Here is a 27,459-nt window from a genome sequence, read left to right as displayed (position 1 = left end):
TAATTAATGAAAATTATAACTATGATGACTAATTAACTAGTATATATTTACTTAACCGCGTAATTCATCCTTACAAACATAATTGTTACATTCGTATATTACTTAAGATTTTTTTTTGCCGAAAATGAATTATTTTAATCGAGATATAAGAATTACGTTAAATTCCAAGTCCTTGTCGTCTTGTCGATATAGGACTACAAATTGCATGCCTATAAAACAAAATACATATTACAAATCCTTATCAATATAGGACTACAAATTCCACGCCTATAAAAACTCAACTATAGTATCATTTTTCAAAGCACATAATTAAAATTATTGTCCTTTACTCTTTTCTACTATGGCGAATTGGGCATTTATGTCCAACGATCTCATTGTTCAAATTGCAAATCGTGTTAAAGTGATCGAAGATTTCGTTGTTTTTCGTGTTGTTTGTACCTCTTGGCGAATTGCCACTAACAAGGACAATTTCGATGTGTTTTTGCCTCAAGTTCCATTGCTTATGCTAGCAGATAAAGACAATGACTTTCGAGAATTTTACTCTCTTTCCAAGAAAAAAGTTTTGCGGTTATTTCTTCCAGAAGTTAGAGGGCGAGAGTGCTTTCCATCGGAGATATTAACTTATTGAATCCTTTCTCTCGTGTCCAAATTCAACTTCCTAATGAAACAAATTTATGGACTATAAATGTTCCTAATAAAATAGGACGTAAGTTATCGCCTTACATGGATAAAGCTATTTTATCTGCTAATCCTTCTGTTACGTCAAATTATGTACTTATGATTAATTATTATGTAGGTGAGGTTTGTTTGGCAATTGGACTAAAATTTATACAATAAGAAGTAGTGGAGAAACCGGTTTGATTTACTATAAGGGGAAATTATCTCATATGATTGAGGCTTATATAAATCTAGAAATATATATGAATGTTCCATATGAGGATATGGTGTTAGTAAGCTAATCAAAGTTTTGTATGTCTCGAAACAAATTCACTAGCTTTTCTGTAGACTATGTATTTGTATTAAAAAATTAAACAGGTATATATGTATTAACTTGTGAACCTCTTAACAATTGATTGATTGTATTTGTTTTTCGACAGTTCATGTGCTTAACCTGGGAATGACCACACAAAGAAGCAAGAGCACCTTAATATTTGTGAAACCATCTAAAGTTATAGAGACCATTTTCGAGTAATCGGTGAATTTTTCTTTTAATTTGCTTAATGATTTATGTTTTTATATCAAATAGCAGTGACCATCGTAAATCGTGATCGAATTGAATGATTAACACCTCAAATTATACTAAGTCAATAAACAAAAGTTTTTCAAAAACGCTATTTGGCTTGGTGTTGATCTATTTGAAAAAAATATTGTTCATTAATCACCATCCTCACATTAATGTCTTTTTAATAGCTTATTACTTTACCTAATATCTTCTACTTATTATTTGCTTTAAGTATACTATAAATATATATGTGAAAAATATGAAAAAGGGATAAAAACTCTTTTATACTTAAATGCAGATTTTTTGTAAGTAGAATTAAAAAAAAATCAATTTAAATATTTATATTTTTACAAATTGTTTAAAATCAAATTTGCTCTTTTTATCTGTTTTTTATCCGTGTAATATCATAAGAATGCAATTTTTTCCCTTTTTAATTTCATTTAATAAATTAAAAACTACATTTTTTTCAAATTCATAAAAATTCCATTCTTTAAAATTGGAAACTTTGTTTTATTCTTTTTCTTCCGCAATGTATAGCTGCAATAAATATCTTCCTCTGTGTAACAAATTTTCTTCATTTTTGGAATTTCCTTTCTCGTTTCATTTTTTCTACAATGAAAATGACTTCAAGTTTTTTCAAGTGTCGTGAGTGATGTGGCTGGACGACCCAGGATGGGTAGGATAGTCGTCCCTATAACTTTTTTCTTTTTTGTTTTCCATTTGGTGTCCGGGATCCACATTAGAGCTCCAACTAAATCCGGATCGCGCACTGCAGGGTCATTCAGGGTGGCGCGTCCCTGTAATTCAATTAGTATTTGTTCTACTATTTATATTCCATTGGAATGTATTTGGTGATAATATTGATAAGAGTTTTGTTTTCGTCTCACAGTCTATTTACTGTTATTACTAACCTATTTCTCTTTGTAGTAAGCTATGATAATTTATCAAATTTTTTGTTTAAGAAATAATTTTATTATCGTCGCTTTTTTTTCCGATCAATATGTTTTGTCTTATATATCAAAAAGAATTTTGTCAATCAAAGAACATTGGAAAAACATTATACATGTTCACTCGTAAACACCCATAACTACATCTTCATCTTAATTTTATATTTATGTAATAATTTTTAATATATATTTTACACTTGAAACTTGTTAAGTTATAATTTGATAATTTTTAATTTTTTTTTTAAATTAACAATATAATATTTCTTGTAAATTCTATTAGACATGAATATACATATATAAATTGTTGTATGTTACATAACACCACAAATATTAAAATTCTAGATAAGTTTTTATTGATTATTGTTTTAAAAACCTTTTCAATTGAGTATACTGTTTCACAAACTTATCAAAATTATTAAAAAATAGAATTAAGATTTTAGTCTGTCAATAGAGTATGATCTTTTATTTGTATAATAACATTCGTGTTACTTTTAATTACAAAAAACATATCTAAATCAATGATATTGTAGTGATTATTACACCATATGGTGTCAATCATACCATAATTCAGTCGTACTCTAATGTAGGTATAATAGAAAATCAAAATAAGAAAGTAATTATATTTTTAATGCCAATGTTCACTCAGAAACACACCCATTCAATGTTCCAAATTGGCAAAGAGAGCAAACAAATAAACTTTTATTTTGGCAGCTATACCAATGTATAATTAATGTATATACATATAATATATGAATTAATTATACATGTTGCGTACCGACTAATTGTTTACAAATTGAAACACACTTTAGTACACAATTACTTATTGGTAAAGAATCCACAATTTCTCTTGTATTATCATTTTGAATAATAGTCCTGTAAAAATGACTGAAAAATCAAAATTGTAATAATAAAAATCGAATTGAACATCTTAACCATCGAAGTATGTAAGAAAAAAACTATGATGCATGTGCTATCAACATCGAAAGCTTGAGAAATTTACTTTTGTGTAATTTCACGTAACTGACATAAATTATACGACACTTACTTAAATTAGTAGCATTATAGTCTCTCATTTTGCAACTGTATTGCTATTTGTTACTGAATTTGCTTTGTATCTAGTTATTTTTATTGTCGTATGAATAGATTTTATAGTCTCTATAAGAATAATGTTTGTATTTATTATATTCTCTCCAAACTCCACTTGTTGTTGTATATAATCGACACAAATAACGTAGTTTTATTGCCAAAGGTAATAAGCAGTTACATTAATATTGATACTTAAAGTACCAACACGTACACATACACACAACTTAAGATTTCATAATCTACTTCAGTAGTCGATATAGCTAGCCATAGCTGATTTGCTTCTTATTTTTTATTATCATACAATACTCCCTTATAGTACTGGGACATATAATTCAATCTTTTCCTTCTCATAAGCCAGGCTGCTACACATGAAACCCTACAACAAAATAATTAAACATTAAACATATAGTTAATTTCACATATTATTACAATCGATAAAGTTACAAAACATATATATTTTTTCGTTTAATTTATTTATAAGTAGCGTAAATGTTTTAACTTTTGTGACTATACTATTAAAAGTGAGTAAAGTTCAATTTCTTTAATGCAACTTGCGTTCAGTTACTTATTATATATAGTGAGTGAAGTTCAGTGATTATATGTGAGATTATTATTTGTATGTATTAGACTTTAGTATTGTGAGTAAGAGATTCCGATATTAATTTAATTTGTCACGAGGAGTTTAACTTTTGTATACTGCATAGTTACCTGTAGTAATTAATTTAGCAATGACGCTCGTCATCACTGCTGTCGCTGCAATCGCTGCCACTGCCGTAACCATTTCTCCTACGGTGTTGTTTCTTGTAAGTGGTGCAACCCGAAGAGCCCATTCCATAGCTACTATGTCCCTCATGTTTCTTTCCAAAGCCCATAACATGGCCCAAAGGCGTGCCCGCTCCGAAGCCCAAGCCCATTCCAAGCCCATTGGGCTTAGGTTTGTGTATGTTGTGGGCCGTACCATAGCCCATCCCATGAGTATTGTTGTGGCCCGTGCCATAGCCCATTCCATGAGAAGTACCGTTGTGGCCCGTACCATAGCCCATCCCATGAGAAGTACTGTTGTGGCCCGTACCGTAGCCCATTCCATGGCCCGTGCTATGGCCCATCATTGGCCCACATGGGTTGCTACCATGTTGATGACCATGGCTAGAGCCGTAGCCCATCATTTCAGGTTTGGTTTCATAACACTTTTCTTTCTCGTAGTAAGATTGTTCGTATCCAGAGTTCGAGTAAGAAGTTGGTTTTTGGTTTCCATAACTATAGTAATCGAACTCTTTGCCTTCTTCTTTGTAGCATTGCATTGAAGCCATAGCTTGATGGATTTTTTTGTTTGTTTGAAATGATTGTTTTGTTTTTTGATGGCTTGAGGAAAATGAATTGAGGAAGATAGGTATTTATACAAGTTATATTGGTTAGTGGGATTCTTTATTTCCTCCATTATTTGATGTAAGGGCCAAAAAGAATTTATTCTAAAAGGATAATATGATTAAATATGATAGATAAATATTCTTATATATCTTGTTCAATATTTATTTGAATGGCATGAAATAATTGGTGCACCATATGACCATACGATATTAATTGCTTCTTATAACATTGTGCAAGATTTAATTAGCTTAATAACATACTTATTTTTGAAGAGAGAAAAAAAGTGAGATTGACTGATATCTATGCATGTTCGTTCCCTTTAACTTGTTCGACAACTTTACTAAAACACAACCATATTAAGCTTTATATATTTCAATGGATGATTTGTCACAAAAATAAAGTGTTTGTATTTCAATTATGTGACATGTTGAAACATTCACGATAGTTCTTGACCGGTACAAGTCTTAATTAAATGTGTGAAAAAATCAAACAAATTTAAAGGATTACATATATGTATTCAACCAAAAGAATCCAACTAGTTTAATTATCCCATGCATGCATGGCAAATATAATACGTAATACATTTGGTGTCTTTGGAATAAACATTTTCAAAGATTCACAACGCACTTATGATATTGAGTGACATAAAGTTTGTTCGATTTTTTGTTATTGAGGAAAATACCACTTTCAATATTTGTAATTTTCCAGAACAGAATATAAATTATTCACCCAATCACTAGCTACGTACATTTCATGTTAAACAATTATTAAATTTTTGAGAAAAAACTAGAATTCGGAAATTTTACTAAAAAAATTAGTATAATTAATAGTCGTTCACTGTAACAACTTTATATAAAAATAGGTGGCGAAACATGATATATATAAGATATGTATAAGTTATAACTGTGTATATAATTAATATATATCGGCTAAGAAAAAATCTACCAGCTATTTTTACAAAGATGCCAAACTACAATACTCGACATAATTTAAATAAAATTTGAAGTTTAATAAGTTTGTACTGTGTAGTTTATTAGTAATATTTACTTGATGTATTCACAATATTTAACTTTTCTTTTAATTTCGATAAAAAAAATTTTAATTGACTTCTTGGAAAGTCGTTTATTTTCACCACACTCACGATCCGGCTGTCCTACCAACGATAGTCCCCTAAAATAGTCTAGTAATTGAAGAAATTACATTTGTTTAGAACTCTACCACCACACTCATGATCCGACTGACCTACCAACAATAGTCCCCTAAAATAGTCTAGTAAATGAAGATATTACATTTGTTTAGAACTCTACATATATATTGTTGTAGACTTGTAACAAGAAAGTGAAGAAGAAGGGGTGTTTTAGATATTTGACTAAATTTCACTTAATATAGAATTTAATGGAAAAAAATATAAAAATACCCTTAAATTTATTTGAAATTTTCAATTACACGCTTGTTCGAGAACACCCCTAAAATTATTTTGAATTAAAATATATAAAAATCATATTCAAGTATGTGTTAAAGTATTATAGTGATATACATGCTATGTTATGTGCATATTTAATTATTTTTTATACTTTTTTGTATTCTTTACCTTTTTCTTATCTATATTTCTTTTTCTTCCTTTTTTTTTTTCAATTATTTTCTTCCACATATGTTACTTTCACTTAATAAAACAAGATGTCATGCTTCACCCTCCTTATCTATCTCTCTTTTTAGTTTTTCCTGTGTGAATAATGATAGAGACAATTTTTTTTGATAAGACTGTCAGAAATTTTCATTAAGAGAATTGAATATGAAAAAATAAACGTATAAAAAGGCTAAAGAGAATTTAACATCTATTGTATATATATATATATATAGAAAAATATAAATAATGTTATTTTTCATTGAAAGAAAAACCGCTCACCTCCTACCTAGCTTTTTTCAATAATGTCAATTTAATTTCCCCTATGGATGATCATTTAGTGGTTGTTTGGTGATTTTAATGATGGATTAGCAGTGGATTAATAATTATGGATGATGGCTAATTGTTAAACAAGTAGTGATTCTTTTGTGTGTGTTTTCACCCAAAAAAGGAGTGTAGTATGCTTTCTATAAGTGCAAATTGTTATTGTAAAAAATTATAGTATTAAAGTGGTAAATATTCATTTATCCTTAATCGTAAATGTTTTGAGTTTGAGCTGAATATGGAAACGATCATCTTTCATAGGGACTACTTTATCCCTAAAAATAATTTTTTTCAATGTAAATTCAAATTATTTAAATTCATCAAACATCGAGGAACAAAACAAATCATTGTACCAATAAGTGTAGGCTATCGATTTATTCGATTGGAACAAAGAAAATGATTGACTAGAATCCAAATTTTAATAGGATGAAGTGTTTGATAATGCATCTATTTTATTTTATGAGACATATTTTTATAACTAAAAATAATTTAATTTTGAACTCCTTATTTTATTTTATTTTGACATAATTTTATAATGGAATCATACAAATATCATAAATGTTTGAAATTATAAATTGCAAGAACTTTTGTTTACACTGAAATTATATGGTAGATAATCCTTACGATAATCTCAGTAATCACAATAATTTGATTTTGAACCAAACTATACAATATTTTTGCCTTTTTTTTAAAGTTCGTTTTAGAAAATAATATTTCTTTTGATGATTTTTTTAATTCTATTTTTTCATATGATATATTTAAAATCATAAAATTAAATGACATATTGATACATTTTATATATCTTTAATTAATGATCATAAAATTAAAAAAATATTTTTACATTTTCAAACTTCACGTCTATTCAAATCAAACAAACTGGAATGAATAGTAATCAAGATACTTTCAAGCCTACAATACGACAAGTGCACAATATTATTAAAAAAGATTTTAACCAATTACTTATCTTACAACGTCAAATATATTATTCTAATAACATTATCAATTTCTACTTTTGTAAAAAGTAGTTTTTCTCCATTTTAGATCAAAATATTAATTAAATTTAGAAAACTAATACCTATCCCCACCACCAAAAGGCCCACTTGCACAAATTATCTTAATTCTTTAATCAAAGAAAAAATAATAATAACAATAATGGATGTTATAGATGTGGATGAGAAAATAAAATAAAAAATAAAAAAATCCATCAAATTTAAACCACTCAAAAATTATTTTGAGGTTCTAATGGCGGTGTCTTTTGGCCTTTTCTAATTTATTTTTTTTCCCATTTTCCACTTTTTTTCCACTTTTTTCTTTTCCAGATTTATTCGCCGTGGACGAGGTTGTCGGTGCTTTTGTTTTTTCTCCGGCAATATGGTCAGCATCATGAACGTTGATAGAAAAATTAGTAGTGAAGATGAGTATATTAGGAGACATCATAGACATGATGTTAGAGATAATCAGTGTAGTTCATCACTTGTAAAGCATATTAAAGCTCCTGTTCATATTGTAAGCAACCCCAATTTAGATTCTTGAAAAAAAGATTGAATTTTTATGTTTATTTTCATTTGTTAAGCATATCAGAGCCCTTGTTGAGGTTGTAGGTAGCCCCTATTCAGTGTGTTGAAAAAATACATTGGATTTTTATGTTTATTTTAGGATAATTGATGCAATTTCTCACTTGTTAAGCATATTGGAGCTCCTGGTGATGTTGTAAGTTGCCCCAATTTAGATTCTTGAAAAAAAAAGATTGAATTTTTATGTTTATTTTCATTTGTTAAGCATATCAGTGCCCTTGTCGAGGTTGTAGGTAGCCCCTATTCAGTGTATTGAAAAAGAAGATTGGATTTTTATGTTTATTTTAGGATAATTGATGCAATTTCTCACTTGTTAAGCATATTGGAGCTCTTGGTGATGTTGTAAGTTGGCCCAAGTTAGATTCTTGAAAAAAAAAGGACTGATTTTTTATGTTTATTTTCATTTGTTAAACATATCAGAGCCCTTGTTGAGGTTGTAGGTAGCCCCTATTCAGTGTGTTGAAAAAAAACATTGGATTTTTATGTTTATTTTAGGATGATTGATGCAATTTCTCACTTGTTAAGCATATTGGAGCTCTTGGTGATGTTGTAGTTAGATTCTTGAAAAAAAAAGACTGAATTTTTATGTTTATTTTCATTTGTTAAGCATATCAGTGCCCTTGTTGAGGTTGTAGGTAGCTCCTATTCAGTGTATTGAAAAAAAAGATTGGATTTTTATGTTTATTTTAGGACAATTGATGCAATTTCTCATTTGTTAAGCATATTAGAGCTCTTGGTGAAGTTGTAAGTAGCCCCAAGTTTGATTCTTGAAAAAAAGATTGGATTTTTATGTTTATATTAGGATAATTAGTACAATTTCTCACTTATTAAGCATATTGGAGCTCTTGGTGATGTTTTAAGTAGCCCCAAGTCAGTTTGTTGAAAGAAAGATTGGATTTCTATGTTTATTTTAGGATAAGTAATGCAATTTCTCATTTGTAAAGCATATCATAGATCTTGTTGATGTTGTAAGTAACCCCAATTCAGTTTGTTGAAAGAAAGATTGGATTTTTATGTTTGGTTTAGCTTTTCTTGATCAGATCTGTATGTGATTGACCTTTTATTGAGAATATCTCTGATATTTATTTTTTATTTTTTGGTTTGTATAATTAAGTGTTAGAATGAAGGAGCAGAAGGAATCTGAATGATTTACAGTAATGACCCCATCTAGTTTTAAGTTGATTCATAGTTGTAGTATTTGAAACTTGAAGCTTTTCTTGTCAATTTGGTGTTGTTTACAATTGGATTTTCAGTTAGGATTTAGCTTTACATTGATGGGATTAATATATTGAAACAAGAGGGGTTGCCCGGATGGTAAGCACCCTCCACCTCCGACTTTGATGTCGTGGGTTTGAGTCACCAAGGGAACAAAAAGGGTGGGAGTTCCTAGGGAGGAGTGAAAAAAACAATATTTATAGTGTTTTTCGATAACATAGATTATGGATTTTAGTTTTCACAATAGTTGTGGATTTGAGAGAAAAGAGGGGTTGGTTACTGAAAAGAGAGCTCCATCTTTATCTGTTGAAGAAGCTAGTTTCAGAAACAAAGTAGATGCCTTTGAACTTTTCTTTGGACAATGTATTTTAAGCTGTTTATGAGGTAGAAAAAAAGCAGCGAGTTTGAAAGAATTTAAGACGTTGGATTATTTTATTACTTAATTTCATTGATGTTCTTAGAACTGTTCTGGCTTGTCAATTGATCATTGGAAAAGATTGAAGAATAGTAGACTGTTATGTATTTCTATGGTTTACATGTATTCTATTTAAAGACGGAAAATAGATGTACTATGTATAGTTTTTTCACTGTGTACTTACTGGTTTTTGGTATATTTGATAGGTTTGGTCATTAGTGAGGAGGTTTGATCAACCACAAAGGTACAAACCATTTGTTAGCAGGTGCATCGTGCAAGGGGACCTTGAAATCGGAAGTGTTAGAGAGGTGAATGTTAAGTCCGGACTCCCAGCTACCACAAGCAAGGAGAGGTTAGAGCTTCTAGATGATGACAAGCACATTTTTGGTGTAAAGATCGTAGGTGGAGATCACAGGCTTAGGGTATGAATCTTTTATCTCATCATTTGATATGTATGGAATAGGTGCGTTTGATGCTTATTTATATGAGTGGGAACCATTTCCAATAAACAAAAGTATATGTGTTGGCAACCCTGTTGAGATGACATGTTAGAGCTTCTAATCAAAGTTTCGTTTTCATTAAAGAAGGAATACAAAATCAGATGCATCTTCATGAAGTTTTGCTCTATTTTTATTCATGAAGTTTTTCTTGTGATCTTTTCATTTTATTTTCCCTCTTTTTTGTGTGTATTTGGGTTTGGGGGTTTGGGGGGTTGGGGGTGTTCTGTTGGTTGTTCACTTTGGATTCTTAGGCTAGTCACCATATGTTCTGTTATCATATCGCTAAGTAAAAACAAGCGATAATGGTGACTAGGAGTGTTCACGGTTTGGATAAAAACCTATCCAAACCGAAAAATCGAACCAAACCGATAAAATAAAACCGATTTTGTTTGGGTTTGGTTTGGTTTGGATTTAGATTTTTGAAAGCCGATAGTATTTGGTTTGGTTATGGTTTTATTCGTAAAAACCGAAGAAATAACCGAACCGAATCGATGAATTATATACATATATTTTATTAATATACATACTTAATATATTATTTTTATAAACAATTTTAAAGATCTTATACATATTTTCATTAAAATTTCTTTATAATTTACTTATTGAAAGCAAAAATGTCCAAGATGAAACATTTATCTTATTGATTTCATGTATATGAGTTTCTATGACAATTCTTTGTGGGATTGAAAATGTTATTGTCTCTTCCTTTTATGCCAATATAGTGAATTTTAAAGTTTTATTGATAGTAAATTTAATGATCGAAAGTTCAGTAATTTAAGTCATTCTAACTATTTTTCGTTTTGAATGGATTGTTGTCACTTTTTTCACATTTTGAATGAATTGTTTCTTTTATTTTTGTGTATGGTCAATAACCGAATAATCGAACCAAACCAAACCGAAACCGATAACCACCAAACCGATAAGTGTATATTATATTTGGTTTAGTTTGGTTTTGATAATTTTAAAACCGATTAAGTTGGTTTGGTTTTAATTTTGACCAATAACCGATCCAAACCGACCCGTAAACACCCCTAATGGTGACTGTCTAAATGTTTCTTCACATAACTTGCAGAACTACTCATCAATTATCACTGTTCACCCGGAGGTCATTGACGGAAGGCCTGGAACAATGGTAGTCGAGTCATTCGTGGTGGATGTACCAGATGGGAATACTAAGGATGAAACTTGTTACTTTGTCGAGGCCCTCATTCGGTGTAACCTCAAATCACTAGCTGATGTATCAGAGCGCTTAGCCGTGCAGGGCCATATGGAGCCTATCGACAGAATGTAGGTTTACAGCTTTCATCATTTTGCTCAAGTGTGCAAGGATTTGATTAGAAGGCGAGTAAGAGTGACCGGTACTTATGCCGGTCCTTCTCGATCTCAGAAGTATATATATATCTATATCTATATCTATATCTATATCTATATATATATATGTGTGTTCATGCTTCCTCTTCATCGTCTGTAAGGTCATCGCGGTTTGTAAAATGCAATCAGTCTATTTCATAATGTGAAGAACCAGCCATGCTGTTTGTGGCTGTGTGTGAATTGAGCTTGGGTTGTAAATATCTATGCTCATTAAGGTGCTGTTTCTTGTTATAGGATCATTGTTGTGTGGTTATGACACACTATAAGCTTGTGTATCTTTTGATTTTGGTGTGTTAATATGTACTAGAAACAGTATTTGGTATATTAAAAATAGAGTGCTTGCTTTTTGTTCTGTATTCCACTTTTCCCTTGAGATTTGTTGTACTGACTCGAGGGTCCTTAGGACAACACAGGGTAAGGTTTGTGTACATTCTATCCTATTCAGACTCTACTTGTGAGATGTCATTGGATATGTTGTTGTTGTTACGGCCACAAGGTGTGATATAGTGATTCAATGAAGATGGCGCTAGTAGCAAGAGAGATCAACACTCAAATCTCTGAAGAGACAGAAAAATGTTATATGTGCCAATGCAAGACAACAACTTTATGGTAAAATAGTTGGAACATGTGTTGATACATATGTTTGAAGTGATATGTATAGTTGATATATGTGTTGATGTGATACAACATGTCTATGGTGATTATGTTGTTACATGTGCTAATGCGACGTATTATGTATCTGGTGAAATAGTTGATGTGAGCGTGTGATATATGTGTTGATGTGAAACACTATGTCTATGGTGAACATGTTGGTACACATGCTAATGCAAAGTAATATGCATTTGAAGAAATAATTGATGTGAGCGCAAGCTGATCTGGACAAGAGATACATATTGCTATTCAAAAGTTCCAAGGGAAACAAAAGAAAAGGCTAAAATGATAAAGAGATGGCAACAAGTAACTTCCTATACATCTTTGCAAAAAGATACAAAAAACAATCCATTCTCTTTGTTTTGTTGTGATTAGCCAAGAACTTTTGAAGTGGAGAATCATAGTGATATAGTGGGGGAACTTAACTTTAGTTGATATATGTGGAGCTTTATTCTTCATGTCACTAGCTAAGCTTTTAATTTTTATGTTAAGTTGTGGATCTTTGCTTTAATAATTAGTACTACTATATTTGAACTTTTGGAAGTGGTGAAAGGATCTAATTTTTCATGGTTCTCAATTTCAGGATAGTGATATCAAGTGTTAGTATGTAATTAAATGTTGTATATAATTTAGTACAAAATTCATAAACTAAAAATTTTGATTTCGCTACTGATGTTGATTTTTTCATGAGTATATAAAAAGCCAAAAACATGAGGAGATTTTGGTGGAGTCCATTTTAACATAAAGTGAGCTGGATTGTGCTAAATGTAGACAAAGGCAGGGCACATGGGTATTCCAGCTGCTAACAATAAGTGCAGCTATCTACACATGTGTACTGTTTTAATTGTGAGAATTTGTGTAAATTACAATTATATATTTTTTTAAAACTATATTATAAAAATAAAATAAGCCTATAGGCTATATGTATATAATTTAATCAAATTTTGTGAGTGCCACCAACCTATGTTGTCAAAGGCTGCATGCATCTTTGGCCACAAGTGATCAACTTGTATCAATCAGGTCACGCCTCACGGTCACGGGTCTGAAATGATAAGTATTTTTTTAAAAAATTTAATTAAAATTGAAGTTTATTGTACATAATCACTTTTATAGTAGAAAATGCTCGACTTTTCAATATGTTTTATTTTTTGATAATAATTTCTCTACTTACGAGATTTCACTAAACATGTTATTGTTGTTTGATTTTTTTAAATATGAGATTTTTCAAAGTGAAATTCGAATAAAATCATGTCCAAACGGTCCTTAGAGTACTCAGCCAATGACGGTGGCTCTGTTTTCAACTTCAGGTCCCCTGTGTTTCTCTTTATCTGCAAAATTTCAAGTAGCATTAAATAAAATTTGCTCATAAATTCTTCTTCTCTCTTCCTTCTTTTCTTCTTCTAAAACTTTAAAATACAACAAAAGACACTTACTTGTAGACAAACTACACCTCCAGGTATACAATTTCAACTTTTTTTAATACTCATTTTGTTATTTTCTGCTAAATTGTTTACTTTAAATTGGGAATTTCATGTATATAGCAAGATTTGTGTGTATTTGGAGTTATCTTTTTGGAATTTCTACTGCATTTTTTTGGTTAGTTTCTACTTGTTTCTTTTCTGTTTTTTAAGCAGGGATTAGCTTTCTTTCTGCTTTAACATTATAAAATATCTGAACTTTCAACTGGGTTTTCATGGAGATTGAACAAGATCTGTGTATTTGGAGTTTTCTCTTTGTTATTTTTACTGCATTTTAGCTTATTTTAGTTGGGGTTTTCTTGAGCTTTTTCTTCTTCACTCTTAGGAACTATAAAAAGGAAAAAAAGAAAGGATTTTTTGCTTACCCTTTTGATTAATCTTGCATAATCTTCACTCTTAGCATTAAAAAAAGGAAGAAAGAAATGATTTTTTGCTTACCCTTTTGCTTAATCTTGCATATTCTTCACTCTTAGCAACAAAAAAAAAAAGGAAAAAGAGAGGATTTTTTGCTTACCCTTTTGATTAATCTTACATAATCTTCACTCTTAACATTAAAAAGAGGAAAAAGAAGGATTTCTTGCTTACCCTTTTGATTAATTTTGTATAATTTTAACAATTAGCTCATGTACACAAATTATTGAGTGTTCAAATTAAAATGGGGTCCTAATCAAACTAATGGGTATGGAAGGTTCTTGTAGTTATAGTCAGTTGAGGGTCGAGGGTCTATCAGAAACATAACTCTCTTATTTTGACAAGGTAGAAGTAATACACTGGGTTTATTGTTGCATAATATTCACACTTAAAGCTTGAATACATTTTCTTTTTCCAGTTTCCTTCAACCCCAGAGACAATGAATCGGTGGGTTGGGTCAATATTCCTATGCATTATCAGCACATTGCTTCTGATGAGCTGGTCGGTGGTGGCAGAGGGGGAGACATGCTCGGGAATAGTACCAATGCAATATCGAAATGATAAGATATCGATATTGGACTTTGGTGGTGTAGGTGATGGGCGGACATTGAATACAAAAGCGTTTAAAGAAGCAATCTTTAGAATTCAACACTTGAAGAGGAAGGGTGGAACTTTGCTTTACATACCTGCTGGTGTATATTTGACTGGTCCATTTGATCTTACTAGTCGTATGACTCTTTATTTGGCCAGTGGTGCTGTTATCAAAGCCACTCAGGTTTATTCTTAATTCTTCATATCTTTACTTTATAACATTAAAATAATTGCATTTAGAAGGAATCATTTACTTTGAACTTTGTTCGTTTGACTATCATTTGACTCATTTCAGCCATGAATGCAAGAACTTACTTGAAATTTTATAAATGTTGATTTTAAGACCTTTTTCTAAGTATGATAATGGTGAGTGTATAATTTTCTTGACCTAGATTTCAGGTTCACGTGCTTACACTGCGTCATTTGTTTTTGAATAGTGGGATGTATAGCACAATGTTTCAATATATTAAGCAAGACATGTAATTGGAGTAGGCTAAAGTGAGTCTATTTAAAATTAGCAATTATTTAAGTATGGACAATAGAGTTAAATGCATTAAGTAATCAGCGGGCCTTTGGATAATGGGACCTGATCCATGTGATGGTATTTAAAATATTAGGTATGGTGGACAACCATGGGGTTTATTGTACTATTTAATGATATTCATCTGACAAGAAAAAATAAAAGATTAAAATAATGAAAGCCAATTTGATCTGTCTCTTTATATTATTTTTCTGTTACATGCTTGTAAGTTGTAAACTTTGAAGTGATCACTGAACACTGAACAGAACTGCGGTTAATCAAACAAGAATTTACATTTGACAGATAAAAACAAGAATGTAAAACACTGAGCTACATTTCAGCAAGATAGGTAGATAACCATTTCTTGTTCGTCTGACTCCACATGGTCATCACATAATCTTCTATGATAAATCGAAAATTGTTCCAACATGTCATGGAAGTAAAAGAAAACATAGTCTGTTACGCTGGTGATTCCGTTTGTATTCTTGGGCCTTAGTTTAAACCTTCAGTTTCAAATGATTAGATCGTTAAGTCAGATCTACTATCTTTAGCTAGGTTCATTCTTTCTATTGTTGCAGACTTCAACAGTTTATGCATCCACCTCAATATGCTTTATACCAATCCGTAGCTTACCTTCCTTATAGGAGAGGTTGTTTGATACTGAGGGTAGCTTACCCTTAGTATGCTTTGCATCTTTGTAGAAGTTGCAATCGTGTGCCAACTCAAAGATATGATGTTTCCGTTTTACGCATCCTTTTGGATATTGATGTATTACAAATGTAGTATGAGATCACATATTTTAGTTCAAAGTTAAGACCACTTATTGTGCTCCTCCTTTGTGTCGTCCAATTGGCTCTCTAATCCTGGCAATGAATTACAATTTAGGATCCCAGTCAGTGGCCATTAGTTGATCCATTGCCTTCATATGGGAGAGGAAGAGAGCGACCTGGTGCAAGGTATATGAGCTTACTCCATGGAGATGGGCTCCATGATGTGATAATCACTGGTAAATATTCATTATTATTATCTTTTATATTTCAGCAGTATCTTTTTGGGTACAATTTATGGCAAGAAAGAACCTCCTAACTTTATCATAACGACATTCAAGGTCTGGTATGATGTGGTTCGGCTGAATTATTAAACTGATTTTTCAGGTGAGAATGGTACTATTGATGGCCAGGGTGATGTTTGGTGGAATATGTGGAGGCAAAGAACTCTTCAGTTTACACGACCTCATCTCGTTGAACTGATGAACTCCAGAGGCATTCTCATTTCTAATGTCATTTTCAAGAACTCTCCCTTTTGGAATATCCACCCTGTTTATTGCAGGTATAAGTTTTCATAATTTTGTGTCATGTCTAAAAATCTGAAAAGAAATTCTGCAACCATATAGCTAGCCTATTGCAGTCTAGTTTAATTTGTTTATTTGTTCCTCTGGCAGCAATGTTGTTATTCGATATGTCACCATATTGGCTCCAGCTGATTCACCAAATACTGATGGAATTGATCCAGGTAAAGCAAAGCAGTTTTCTGAAATCAACTTCCTAAAAGGGACCTTTTTATTTGTCTTAGGAAGTTAGAGTTTCTTTCTTGTGTATCAAAGTTAGTACTTTTTTGTCATTAAGTTTCTCTTCCTCAAGTCTTCTGAGTCCCCTTTCATTGGCGCATTTCGTTATAGTAACTCATGGTATAATTTAGTGAAAACTTTTTGGCAGAAATCCTTGAACTGTTCAGAGTTGAGATAGTCTTCGTCTTTTTTTCTTTTTTGGATGTGACATTATGCTGAAGAGACATCATGTAGCGGTTATCATTACTCTGTACAATAACCAGTGATCTTCAACCTTCTAATTTGATGCGTCATTGTAGTGTATGAGATAATCTTTCATTTAGCATCCCTTTTGTTTGATAACAAAGGACTGCTAAAAAGAATTTATCCATTGACCTTTCATAAAGAAGCTAAATACTTTCTGTTAGAAGTTTGGTTTTCACTTCCCATTTTTACTGTAGACTCAATTAGAAAACTGAAAACTCCGGCAATCAATGGCAGTTTTTCTTTATTTACTGTCAATTCATTGACATGTTTGTTTATTATTGCAGACTCAAGCTCCAATGTCTGCATTGAAGATTCCTATATTTCAGTAGGGGATGATCTAGTAGCCGTAAAGAGTGGCTGGGATCAATATGGAATTGCTTATGGTCGCCCTAGTCATGGCATAACCATCCGAAGGATAACTGGGTCATCTCCATTTGCTGGAATAGCAGTTGGAAGTGAAACCTCTGGTGGCGTAGTGGACGTTTTAGCTGAGCACATAAGCCTTTTCAATATGGGAGTTGGTATTCACATTAAGACAAACATTGGCCGAGGGGGGATGATCAGAAACATTACGGTGTCAAATGTCTACATGGAAAATGCACGAACGGGGATTAAGATTGCAGGGGATGTTGGTGATCATCCAAATGAAAATTTCAATCCTAATGCTCTTCCAGTTGTTAAGGGTATCAAGATTAAGGATGTTTGGGGCGAAAAGGTTTTGCAGGCTGGTTTGATTCATGGTTTGAAGAATTCCCCTTTCTCTGGGATTTGTCTCTCCAATATCAACCTTCATGGCAACCCCGGATCACAAAATTCCATTTGGAAATGCTCAGATGTTAGCGGAGCTGCAATTCAAGTCAGCCCTTTTCCTTGTGCAGAACTCACCAGCAGCCAACAAACTGGTGCATGCTCTACCTACTTCTAAGTATGTCGTAGTTATTCTTTGCTTCCAATTCAATTCAGTATATCTCAAAAACAAAACGAAGAATTTTGTTCATGTTCTAAGTAAAATTGTAATTTCAACTTTGTACACAATCATATTGTATACGTATTTTCCTACTACATCTCTCATAGATGCAAGTTTGTTTACTAACTACTAAAACACACATCACAACAAGCTAAAGGTGTATCCTATGCACAAAGTGCTCCCTTGCTACTGCAGGATTAGGGAGAGAGGGTGGGCGTGTATGGTACGCAACCTTCTTCTTGTATTTCTACCGAAGAGGTTGTCTCCAGGCCTCAACCCAAAAGAGCCATTCTACAAATACATACACTAATACAAAATACTAAAGCAAAAACATGGAGCACATTAGCAGAACTGCTTCAATCGAAGTAGTTATCCAAGAACTTGCGAATGTGCTTAACGAGACCACCTGTCTTCTTTTCCTCTTTATGTGTCTCATTTCCTTCTACAGCTTCTTGCTCCTCTTCTTCATGGTGATGGTGCAAATGCTTCTTCATTTTCTTCTTATCAAAGCTATGATGATCTTCATACTGCATTGCTGAAATCTCACCATCCTCATCCTCGTGTTCGTGCTCCTCTTCAAAGGGATCATATAAATGACCCTTTAGTTTCATTTTACCAAACTTGTCATGTTTGTTTCGCTTGATTATGAACTTCGACATCTTCTGTTCATCAACATCATCATCATCATCAACTTCGTTGTTTTGGTGGAGGAAACTCATCCACTCCTCCGGAACCTGATGCAGGCCTCCAGGAAATACATGTTCAAAGTCATCGTCATCATCATCAGAAGGTATCATATCATTATCATAAGGGATCTGATCATCAAGGTGTGTTGACTGTGTTCTTGGCTTCAGGTTGTGTGCATAGTGGAAATGGTGGTGGTCGCATAATCGCGAAGGACGCCTAGATCTGGCCGGAAAGTGGCGGTTGATTGAACGAAGCCGAACAAATGTCAAAGGTAATGCCTTATTTTTCNATTACCATAAGGGATCTGATCATCAAGGTGTGTTGACTGTGTTCTTGGCTTCAGGTTGTGTGCATAGTGAAAATGGTGGTGGTCGCATAATCGCGAAGGACGCCTAGATCTGGCCGGAAAGTGGCAGTTGATTGAACGAAGCCGAACAAACGTCAAAGGTAATGCCTTATTCTTCTTGTCCCTAGATTCAGGAAGGTGATCTTGATTCTCTTGAACATGTTGAGTTTCTTTGTCAAACTGGTTTGTGGTCGGGGTGGCATCGGATTCTGGAAGTTTGATGTTAGTGATATCGTTTTCTTTTTGCGTTAAGGGTGTTAGAGCAAATGAAAAGGCGAAAAAAAGGAAGAAAATGGCAATGGAGAGTTTGTCCATTGTGTAAATTTGGTTTAATAGAACAAAGTCTATTTCTCTGAAACAAACGAATGATATTATGGATATATATATGTTGTTTTTACACTATTTTGCTTTGGAAGGTGGACAGTGAATATGGGAAAAGAGAGGTATAAAACATAGTGATATTTTTGAATCCAACAATATTTATGTGTGTAGAGTGAAATAGTAACCATTGGGTTGTAATGTTAATTGAACTACCAAAGGTCCAAAGCTTTGAATTGGTCTCCAATCTTACCTTATGTCAATGAAGTGTGGCCTAACGGGCAATGAAGTGAGATCAGGGTTCAAATCTCGATAAAAGTAAGAGGACAAGGTGATATGTTTTTATTGGTGTATTAGTTTTGATGGATAAAGTTATTCGATACTTGTGCTAGTAAGAGAAGTCTATGTTCAAACAGGTCATGTATCTTATTAGATTTTTTGGGGGTATGGAGAAAATTCTGTTGGGAGCACCACCCCTGAATGAGCCCTGCAGAGCACGATCCGGATTTAGTCGAAGCTTCAATGTAGGCTCCAGACACCGGGTGGGAAACAAAAAAAAAAAGATTTTTTGGGGGTAAGCCAATGCAAACACACTTTTAGTATGGTGTGATATTGTTCACTTTGAACTAAGTTTGCGCGGTTTTCTCAAGGCCTATTTTATTAAGAGTATCTCGACGCTTTATATGTAGCTTCCTTTTCAACTACCAATTCATGGAGCTTTGTTCGTAAACCTAATAATTTTCCCTTCAAACTAAAATTTCACGACCCATCACCCCATGGTTTTATCTAGAGATTCACTAAGTGTCATTCACATCATCCGAGTATTTATGATCACGAAGCCAACATGCTAGTTTCTTCTTGTGTGTGCGCCTCTCGAAGGTACTAAATCGAGCTTCACACTATCATTCCTCCATTTCCATGCTCGTTTTGACAAATCATATGCTTTGATATCAGTTGTTGGGCTACGACGATAATCTAAGTCAAATTGACAAGGTTTTCCAAAAAGTTTCAACATTATTAAAAGTTTCTCTACACACTATACATAGCCTTTTTTCTTTTCAGCTATCAATGAAGAACTTTGTTGCATATCGATGTATCTGATTTAAATATTTAAATAGTAAGTGTGGATAAGTTTTTACCATGATTTTATATTTGATCGTCAATCCTTAAATCTTGCTATTTGTCATTGGGCAAGGTAAATTGAACTAAAAACAAAATAAAACTTAGTATAAATATGTTACATTAGTTTATAAATGTGCTAATGACGCAGTTTAGCACAAATTAAGAACAAAACAGGGATCAATATTGTCTTGAAATTGAAGTAGTATATTATTATAATGTTTTTATATAGTAGGTGACGTATCATAGCCTTTTCCTTGCCCGTCTTATCTCGGTGGTGGGTATATGTGATTTTAAGCGGGTTCAAATTTAATTTTAACTTTTTATAGTAATAAAACATTATTTATTAAGTTAATTTCTTTAAAGCTATGAAAATATTCAAGATATAAATGAAAATGGTTCAATAAAAAATATTAGTACAATTTCATATATGTTTCAATTGACTTCTAAAAGATAAATTTTAAACTCATTATCTATTAAATTAATACAATTTAATGAATTAATAAATAATTTATTTTTATGAATTTTATTTTTAGTATTAAATTTAACTAGAAAAAGAAAATATTAAAAAAATTATGCAGGATGAAGTAGGACGGGTTGAAAATGAAAAAAGTTATTAGGCGGGACAGATTAAAAAATTTACAGGTTAAGCTCAACTTGCCCTATCTCGTCCCACACCACCCTATTGCCATATTTGGTCCTACTAGACATAAGTTTAATTGTTAAAGAATAAAAATTAAAAAATCAATTCATTTGAAGAGCAAAACGGACAATTTTTAAACGATATGATTCCATGACTCAATGCATAAACAAACAAGATATTTAATTACTAACCAATAAAATTTGTGGTGAAAAACAAGGATCCCAACTCATTATCTTCTTTAAACCCAATTAATTAATCCTAATTAAATACCATATAATACCATCTGTTACAACTTGGTATTCGATAAATTCTATGATGCTATAATAACCAATAAGACAACACCCAAAAACATTATAAATTCTCTAAAATGATACTATTTCTGAAAGTTTTCTTATACACTAAATTTTTTTTTCTTAATATTATTTAATTAAAATGTTATCAAGAGCTTTTGTCACTAAACATCAAATTAGAAGGAATTTCAATGATCATGAAGAAAATAGTTGCAGATCAATGTCAATCTATGAGTACGAGGAGTTTATTATAGGATTCAAACAAGATGTTCCTCTTGTATTTTTCGATGAAAATAATGATCCTAATCGTAACCATGGTATGGTATCGAGGAAAACATTTTCTTTCTCCATGTTTACTTGGCTACGATTTTAGAAAAATATTTTCTCGAGAAGAATAAGCGATTTTTATGGTGAAAATAGGGAAAATAGGTTTTATAAATGACATTTCACTCTTCTTCGTCCTCCAACAGATCCAATCCCACACATACCCCCCACCCCACTTGCACCACACCTCTATCCCCTATCCCCTATCCCACCTGCCACTTAATAGTGTCTGTCTAGATTACATATGTATGTTTTTGGGATTGATGATATATATTTTTTGGTTACAACTTACCAAACATCATAAAATAAGTAAGAAATCACTTATATTTTTCAGAAAGTCATTTTTCATGGAAAGTATTTTTCTTCACACCAAACACACTCGAAGTTTTATTTTATACGGTTAGTGTAATTATTATTTTTTGCATTATTAAGTCACCTAAAGGATATTTACATATAAACCTCTTTAAAATGTGTGATTTTTAATCTTAAATATAAAGGTTACTTGCTATAACATGTAATGTTGACTTGATGGTATAAATTTTTTCTCATATTGAATTACATAAGTCATAACCATTTTATTTAATTATATTATGTCTCGACAGGTAAAGGAGTGTCGGGTCCTTGTGAGCCAAGATTGACACTAAAAGAAGTGTTGAGGGCATCAGGTGGAGTTATGGGAGAAAGTCATTTAGGGATGACTGAAAAAATTGTGCTTTTAAAAGGGAAAATTTGTGCTTTAAAAAGATTTAGAAAAGTTGTTTTGAAAAAGAATGAATTTGGGAGAAGAATTGAGAAGTTTGCTAGGGTTAGTAGAGATTGCAAACAACTTGTTCCAATCACAGCTTATTTATATTCAAAGAGGATCAAATTTGTTGTTTGTGATTACTACCCCATGGGTAGTCTTGTTGATTTACTTGCTGGTGAGTTTTCAATCGCGTCCTTCGTCCTTAATCATAAATCTCGAGTCTTAAATCATGTATTTTGATGTGAATTCAGATCAATCCTCAATGAGGGTACGAGTACCAGATACTAAATGAAAACACACACTAAAAATGATGTTGACTTATTTTTCAAGTTACTAATTGTACTTATTATTAATTACTTGTAGTTATATCTTATGCGACTCGCGTATTTTTTTTTTTATTATCAATATATATAGAAGTTAAATTCACTTAGATTTGCTGTTACAATCCGTTTATTTTTTTAGAATCTCGATTTTTTAAAAAAGAATTAGGGATAATCACTTAAAATTTGGATTGAAACACATTACAATTAATGTTTATGATTCTTTAGTAAAATTCTTATAGGATTAATTGGGAAATCGTTTTAAGTTTACTTAGATTAACTAAACCAAAATCGATTTTTTGGTTAGTTATATCAATCACATATCTCTATGATCATTACGTGCTAATACATGACACGTTTTATTTTAATTATGAATTTAACTTATATACATCGACTTTTTTCTTGTAGGAGCAAGGGATCTAGGTCAAACGGCACTAGAATGGAAACAACGTTTAAAAATAATTGTATGCATTGCTCATGGCATTGCATTCATCCACTCTCAAAATCCTCCAAAAGATCAAAAGGACATACAACTAAATGTTCATGGCAATGTCAAGGCATCAAATGTCATGATCAACATCGATTTCACCGCCTGTCTTTCTGACTATGGCTTCGCGCAATTAGCTGAGAGGACAGAGTTTTCTAATACTTGGCAAAAGAATCCGCCCCCTCTTGATGATCAATATGCATATTGTGAATTGTTAAGCCAAAAAAGTGATGTGTATAACTTTGGGATTATTTTGTTGGATATATTAGGAAGAAGGCAAGGGATGAAGAAAGAAGAAATGGGAAACGGGGAATTTGAGTTTTTTGTACAAGGCAAAGAAAGAAAACAAGTTTTAAATGTATTGAACATAGCTTTGAAATGCATAAATAGTGATCTAGAGGCTAGGCCTACAATGAAACAAACAGTAATATACCTAGGAGATGTATTGAGGGTGAAAAATTACTCAAATTAGTGTTATTTTAGTGTGAAAGATATACATATATCTATATATTGATATTAGGAGAGCGTTTTCATCGTGTATGCTTTGAAGTATTTATAACAACGTCTCATTCCCGAGCAAATTGGGATAAGATATGCTTTAAAACATATATGATGAAAAGTAGCTTGTAGAATTTGCTCAACATTTTATGCTGATTGTCAGCTTGTTCAACTGACCTCAAGAAATTCATGTCAATCGACATAATATGTTTGTTCTCAAAATGTATGCTTTAAAACATGTTTGAAAACTTTTGAGTTATTTAAATAATATTTTTACTATTAACTTTTGACTCTTATTTGTTAAAAAATATATGTTGTACCGTTCTCTTTCTAATTATATTTACTTGAACATTTTACAAACAAAAAAATAAAATCAATTTGTAGTGAGTTTTTTCTCTCTACTCTAGTATTGAGGCAAAATTTAACTACATTGATCAAATTGTGTAATCTAAAAGTGTAACAAGTGTTGATACAAAACCACATTGATTAAAATGTAATCTAATAATTAACTTAAACATCTAATTTTTCCTTGAAATAAACACATGATTGATCAATACTAGTTCATAACTAATGATCATTGCATATGTTTTTTCTTGGTGTATATTCTACTTAAATACAATAACAACAATAACATTTCAATAAAATCCTACAAGTAAAATTTGTAAAGATCAATAAAAATAACGCACATTTTATTTTTATCTTTACGAGTTAGAAAAACTGTTTTTTTCTACCCATAATAAAGGGATCTTAGAAGGGACAGACATATAGAGTAGCCTCACGTGCGGTTCTTACACACAACAGAGAGGGCATCTTATAGACCGTCAAAGTTCTTTTTTCTTTTTTACGCGTAGATTGAATTAGAGTGGTAAATATTCATTTATTCTTAACCAGAAATTTTAAGTTTGAGTATAGGAGTCATCTTTATTAGGGAACGTTTTAATCTCAACGTAGGACTTTTTAATACGAATTCAAATTTAATCTGACTTTAATATAAATATCGAACACACCTAGAAAAAAATGTAATTTCTAATGGCTCTTTGATACGTTGGTTTCTTCCTCATTTTTCAAGAGGACCACTTGATGAATATACTGATACAATGTCAGATCTTACGCGTGTGCTTTCATGACTATTCTTCCGCCGGGGCCATCTCCGCGAAAACTTACTTGTACTTGATGTTTACATTAATATATATCAAGAGAATAGATTATGAGATGGGCTGTTTTACTAAGCTCTTGACACCTCGTGAATCTTTAATCTTACTCGCACTTAATGTATATATCTCATTTCAACTTTTCTATCGACTAACGTTAAATTGATATATCAAAATGGCATAAACATCAAATGTGAGTAATTGTATTTGCTGTATCTCTAAACTTTTTTTTGGTAGTAAATTATTCATCAATTATTAATTGAATTTAGATCATGGAAGTACTCTACTAGTCTACTTATTACAAAGTTGTATACAATTAATTTTCAAGCTCAATTAATATATGATTCAATCAATCTCATTTAGTCATGGTATTGACGACACGTGGACCAATTGCTACACATTATACAGCTCCTTTTTACCTTTTAATAACTAAAAAATATAGATGATTATTAGGCTTATAGAGCTAAGGTTATTAGAATTGTATATTAATTTACAACAAGCTATGATTTAATTTTTTAATTAATTAGTGTAACGTACATTTTGACTGATCCAGTAGTATTGTTTTTTTATAAAAATTAATTATATACTGTTGACTTTTTCTTCCAAAGCGTGTGCATGGTTAATAGCGTACTTTAATTATTATTATTTTTAGCAAAACCAAAGAATCAAGAAGCTTCGTATTGGAATCATTAAGCACGATTATAGCAAATTAATTACATTATCTGTATATTAGCACTTAATTACACGATAGATTATCAAAGAGAATTAAACAAAAGTTTATAAATTATTTTTAAAAATCATACGAAGATAATTCGTACTTAAACTTGTACTAAATTACTAAAATATCGGCGATTGATAATTGTAACGTCTGTATTTTTTAGGAAAATAATATAGTGAAAAAGAAGAAGAAGTGGAATGTTAATATTGGTGAAATAATTGCATCAAAAAGCTTGTAAAGTGGGAATCGAACCTTCACCAACAAAGTAAAAGTTCAGATAGTCAATCAATGAGCTACTCTATATATATATAGAGAGAGAAGTATATCTATCCCGATCTTGCAACATTAGTGAAATACACCCCTAAATTATTGTCAAGTTTAGGAGTGTTTAAAACACTTCTCTCGATTTTTATTAAGAACTTCATGCTCATACAAGAGTTTGAAACCACTTGCTATGTCATGTTGCATATCGAAAATGTATCGGGGGTGTATCTAAGTTTAGTTAGTCAAGTAAAAGGGTGTTTTTAAGAATGTCAATAGTTCGAAGATGAAACTAATAATTTACGTCAAGTTTAGGATGTTTTTATACTCTCTCATATAAAAAGTATGTTGACTTGACTCTATAGGTATAAATAGCACCCCTCATGTTGCGTTTCATTTGATAAAATAAGAAAGAAAAAAAAAATAAAAGGGAGAAATTAAATGGCAAATGAAGAGAGTGAGCTTTACTTTGTTTTCATGAACTATGATCCTGAATACGAGCGTCTTCGATCCAAAAGGTAAGTATTTCTTCTCTGTATTTTTATCTTTCTTTTATAAATAAAATAACATTTTCGACACGTCAACTTCGTAAAGAAATGAATTTTGAGCCTAATTCATCAGTCCTAAAAATCTTGAATCCTTCTCTGAGTTCGATACGTATATAGGACAAAGAAGGGAAGCTATGAGCTAGATGTGTACATAAGCAATAAACATGATGAGCTGTTAGCAAATACATTTGAGCCAGGAACCTATAACAAGAGATTGTCTTTGGTTATTGTTGATGGATTTGCTGTTGAAATCACTCAACATCAGGTTAATTAATTAATTTCCTCCTCAAATTTTGTATTTGTATATTCTTAATTATAATTAATAGTACTATATATTATGTATTATTATAAATGACATATATATTATTTTATGATTACAGGCCAATGTGCTTAGATCTGCAAAAGAAGTGAGGGTTGTGGAGAAAAATCAAGAACTTGCTTAATGGCTTGGATGGTTATTATTGTTATTATTATTGAGAAATTTACTATATAGATTTAAAAATTCTCCCATCCCCCAACAAAAAAAAAAGTGAAGAAGAGAAAGGGGGGTGGGGGGGTATGTTTTATTAATGCTTCATATATTATGAGCTAAATAACGTAAGTAAATTCATCATTGTTACATATATTTAATTGTGGTGATGAATTTTCGTTGATAAAAGCGGATTTGTACTCATGAATTTATTGTAATCAAATTTCATTAATTGATGGCTTTCTAATACTACAATTTGAACATGTACATCATATATTGATAAAAGGAGAAAAGAAAAAGCATACTCGATTTTCATTTTTTTTAATAAAAAATACTCTTTCTCTCGAAGTTAAAAGGTCATTTTGGCGAGATTTTTTGATATAGTTCTCTCAAGCGCACGCACGTGTATATATATATATATATCGTACTTGTTTAACTATGTTGGTTTGGTCTATGAT

General features: G+C 31.5%; 5 protein-coding genes, 1 long non-coding RNA gene and 1 pseudogene across 6 annotated transcripts; 5 read left to right on the top strand and 2 right to left on the bottom strand.

Moving 5' to 3' along the window:
• The first annotated feature begins 340 nt into the window (after nucleotides 1-340).
• LOC125843223 (uncharacterized) lies at nucleotides 341-837 on the top strand (annotated as a pseudogene).
• Nucleotides 838-3,373: 2,536 nt separating this feature from the next.
• On the bottom strand, nucleotides 3,374-4,634 carry LOC125841811 (uncharacterized). The gene is made up of 2 exons (XM_049520983.1): nucleotides 3,964-4,634; nucleotides 3,374-3,631 (listed from the first exon to the last, which is right to left on the bottom strand). Exons 1-2 carry the CDS (start codon nucleotides 4,340-4,342, stop codon nucleotides 3,618-3,620), a joined length of 393 nt encoding a protein of 130 aa, XP_049376940.1. The 5' UTR covers nucleotides 4,343-4,634; the 3' UTR covers nucleotides 3,374-3,617.
• A 3,101-nt stretch (nucleotides 4,635-7,735) lies between these two features.
• Nucleotides 7,736-11,993, top strand: LOC125842389 (abscisic acid receptor PYL3-like). Its single transcript, XM_049521675.1, has 3 exons — nucleotides 7,736-8,077; nucleotides 9,982-10,197; nucleotides 11,348-11,993. Exons 1-3 carry the CDS (start codon nucleotides 7,943-7,945, stop codon nucleotides 11,564-11,566), a joined length of 570 nt encoding a protein of 189 aa, XP_049377632.1. The 5' UTR covers nucleotides 7,736-7,942; the 3' UTR covers nucleotides 11,567-11,993.
• Nucleotides 11,994-13,587: 1,594 nt separating this feature from the next.
• Nucleotides 13,588-18,172, top strand: LOC125878513 (probable polygalacturonase). Its single transcript, XM_049559792.1, has 6 exons — nucleotides 13,588-13,753; nucleotides 14,605-14,961; nucleotides 16,183-16,303; nucleotides 16,452-16,626; nucleotides 16,739-16,809; nucleotides 17,395-18,172. The coding sequence occupies exons 2-6, from the start codon at nucleotides 14,626-14,628 to the stop codon at nucleotides 18,033-18,035; spliced, it is 1,344 nt and encodes a 447-aa protein (XP_049415749.1). The 5' UTR covers nucleotides 13,588-13,753; nucleotides 14,605-14,625; the 3' UTR covers nucleotides 18,036-18,172.
• Nucleotides 18,089-19,425, bottom strand: LOC125878514 (uncharacterized). The gene is made up of 2 exons (XM_049559793.1): nucleotides 19,212-19,425; nucleotides 18,089-19,035 (listed from the first exon to the last, which is right to left on the bottom strand). Exons 1-2 carry the CDS (start codon nucleotides 19,423-19,425, stop codon nucleotides 18,434-18,436), a joined length of 816 nt encoding a protein of 271 aa, XP_049415750.1. The 3' UTR covers nucleotides 18,089-18,433.
• A 2,275-nt stretch (nucleotides 19,426-21,700) lies between these two features.
• On the top strand, nucleotides 21,701-23,828 carry LOC125843222 (probable inactive receptor kinase At5g58300). Its single transcript, XM_049522432.1, has 3 exons — nucleotides 21,701-21,797; nucleotides 22,407-22,724; nucleotides 23,278-23,828. The coding sequence occupies exons 1-3, from the start codon at nucleotides 21,701-21,703 to the stop codon at nucleotides 23,826-23,828; spliced, it is 966 nt and encodes a 321-aa protein (XP_049378389.1).
• Nucleotides 23,829-26,383: 2,555 nt separating this feature from the next.
• On the top strand, nucleotides 26,384-27,035 carry LOC125842083 (uncharacterized). The gene is made up of 3 exons (XR_007443866.1): nucleotides 26,384-26,502; nucleotides 26,650-26,797; nucleotides 26,913-27,035. It is a non-coding gene; the product is annotated as an uncharacterized LOC125842083 (long non-coding RNA).
• Nucleotides 27,036-27,459: the final 424 nt, after the last annotated feature.

Source organism: Solanum stenotomum, chromosome 10 (genome assembly GCF_019186545.1).
Source record: "Solanum stenotomum isolate F172 chromosome 10, ASM1918654v1, whole genome shotgun sequence".
Classification (NCBI taxonomy): Eukaryota; Viridiplantae; Streptophyta; class Magnoliopsida; order Solanales; family Solanaceae; genus Solanum; species Solanum stenotomum.
The sequence above is the reverse complement of the archived record's forward strand: the minus strand, read 5'-3'. Positions and strand labels throughout refer to the sequence as shown.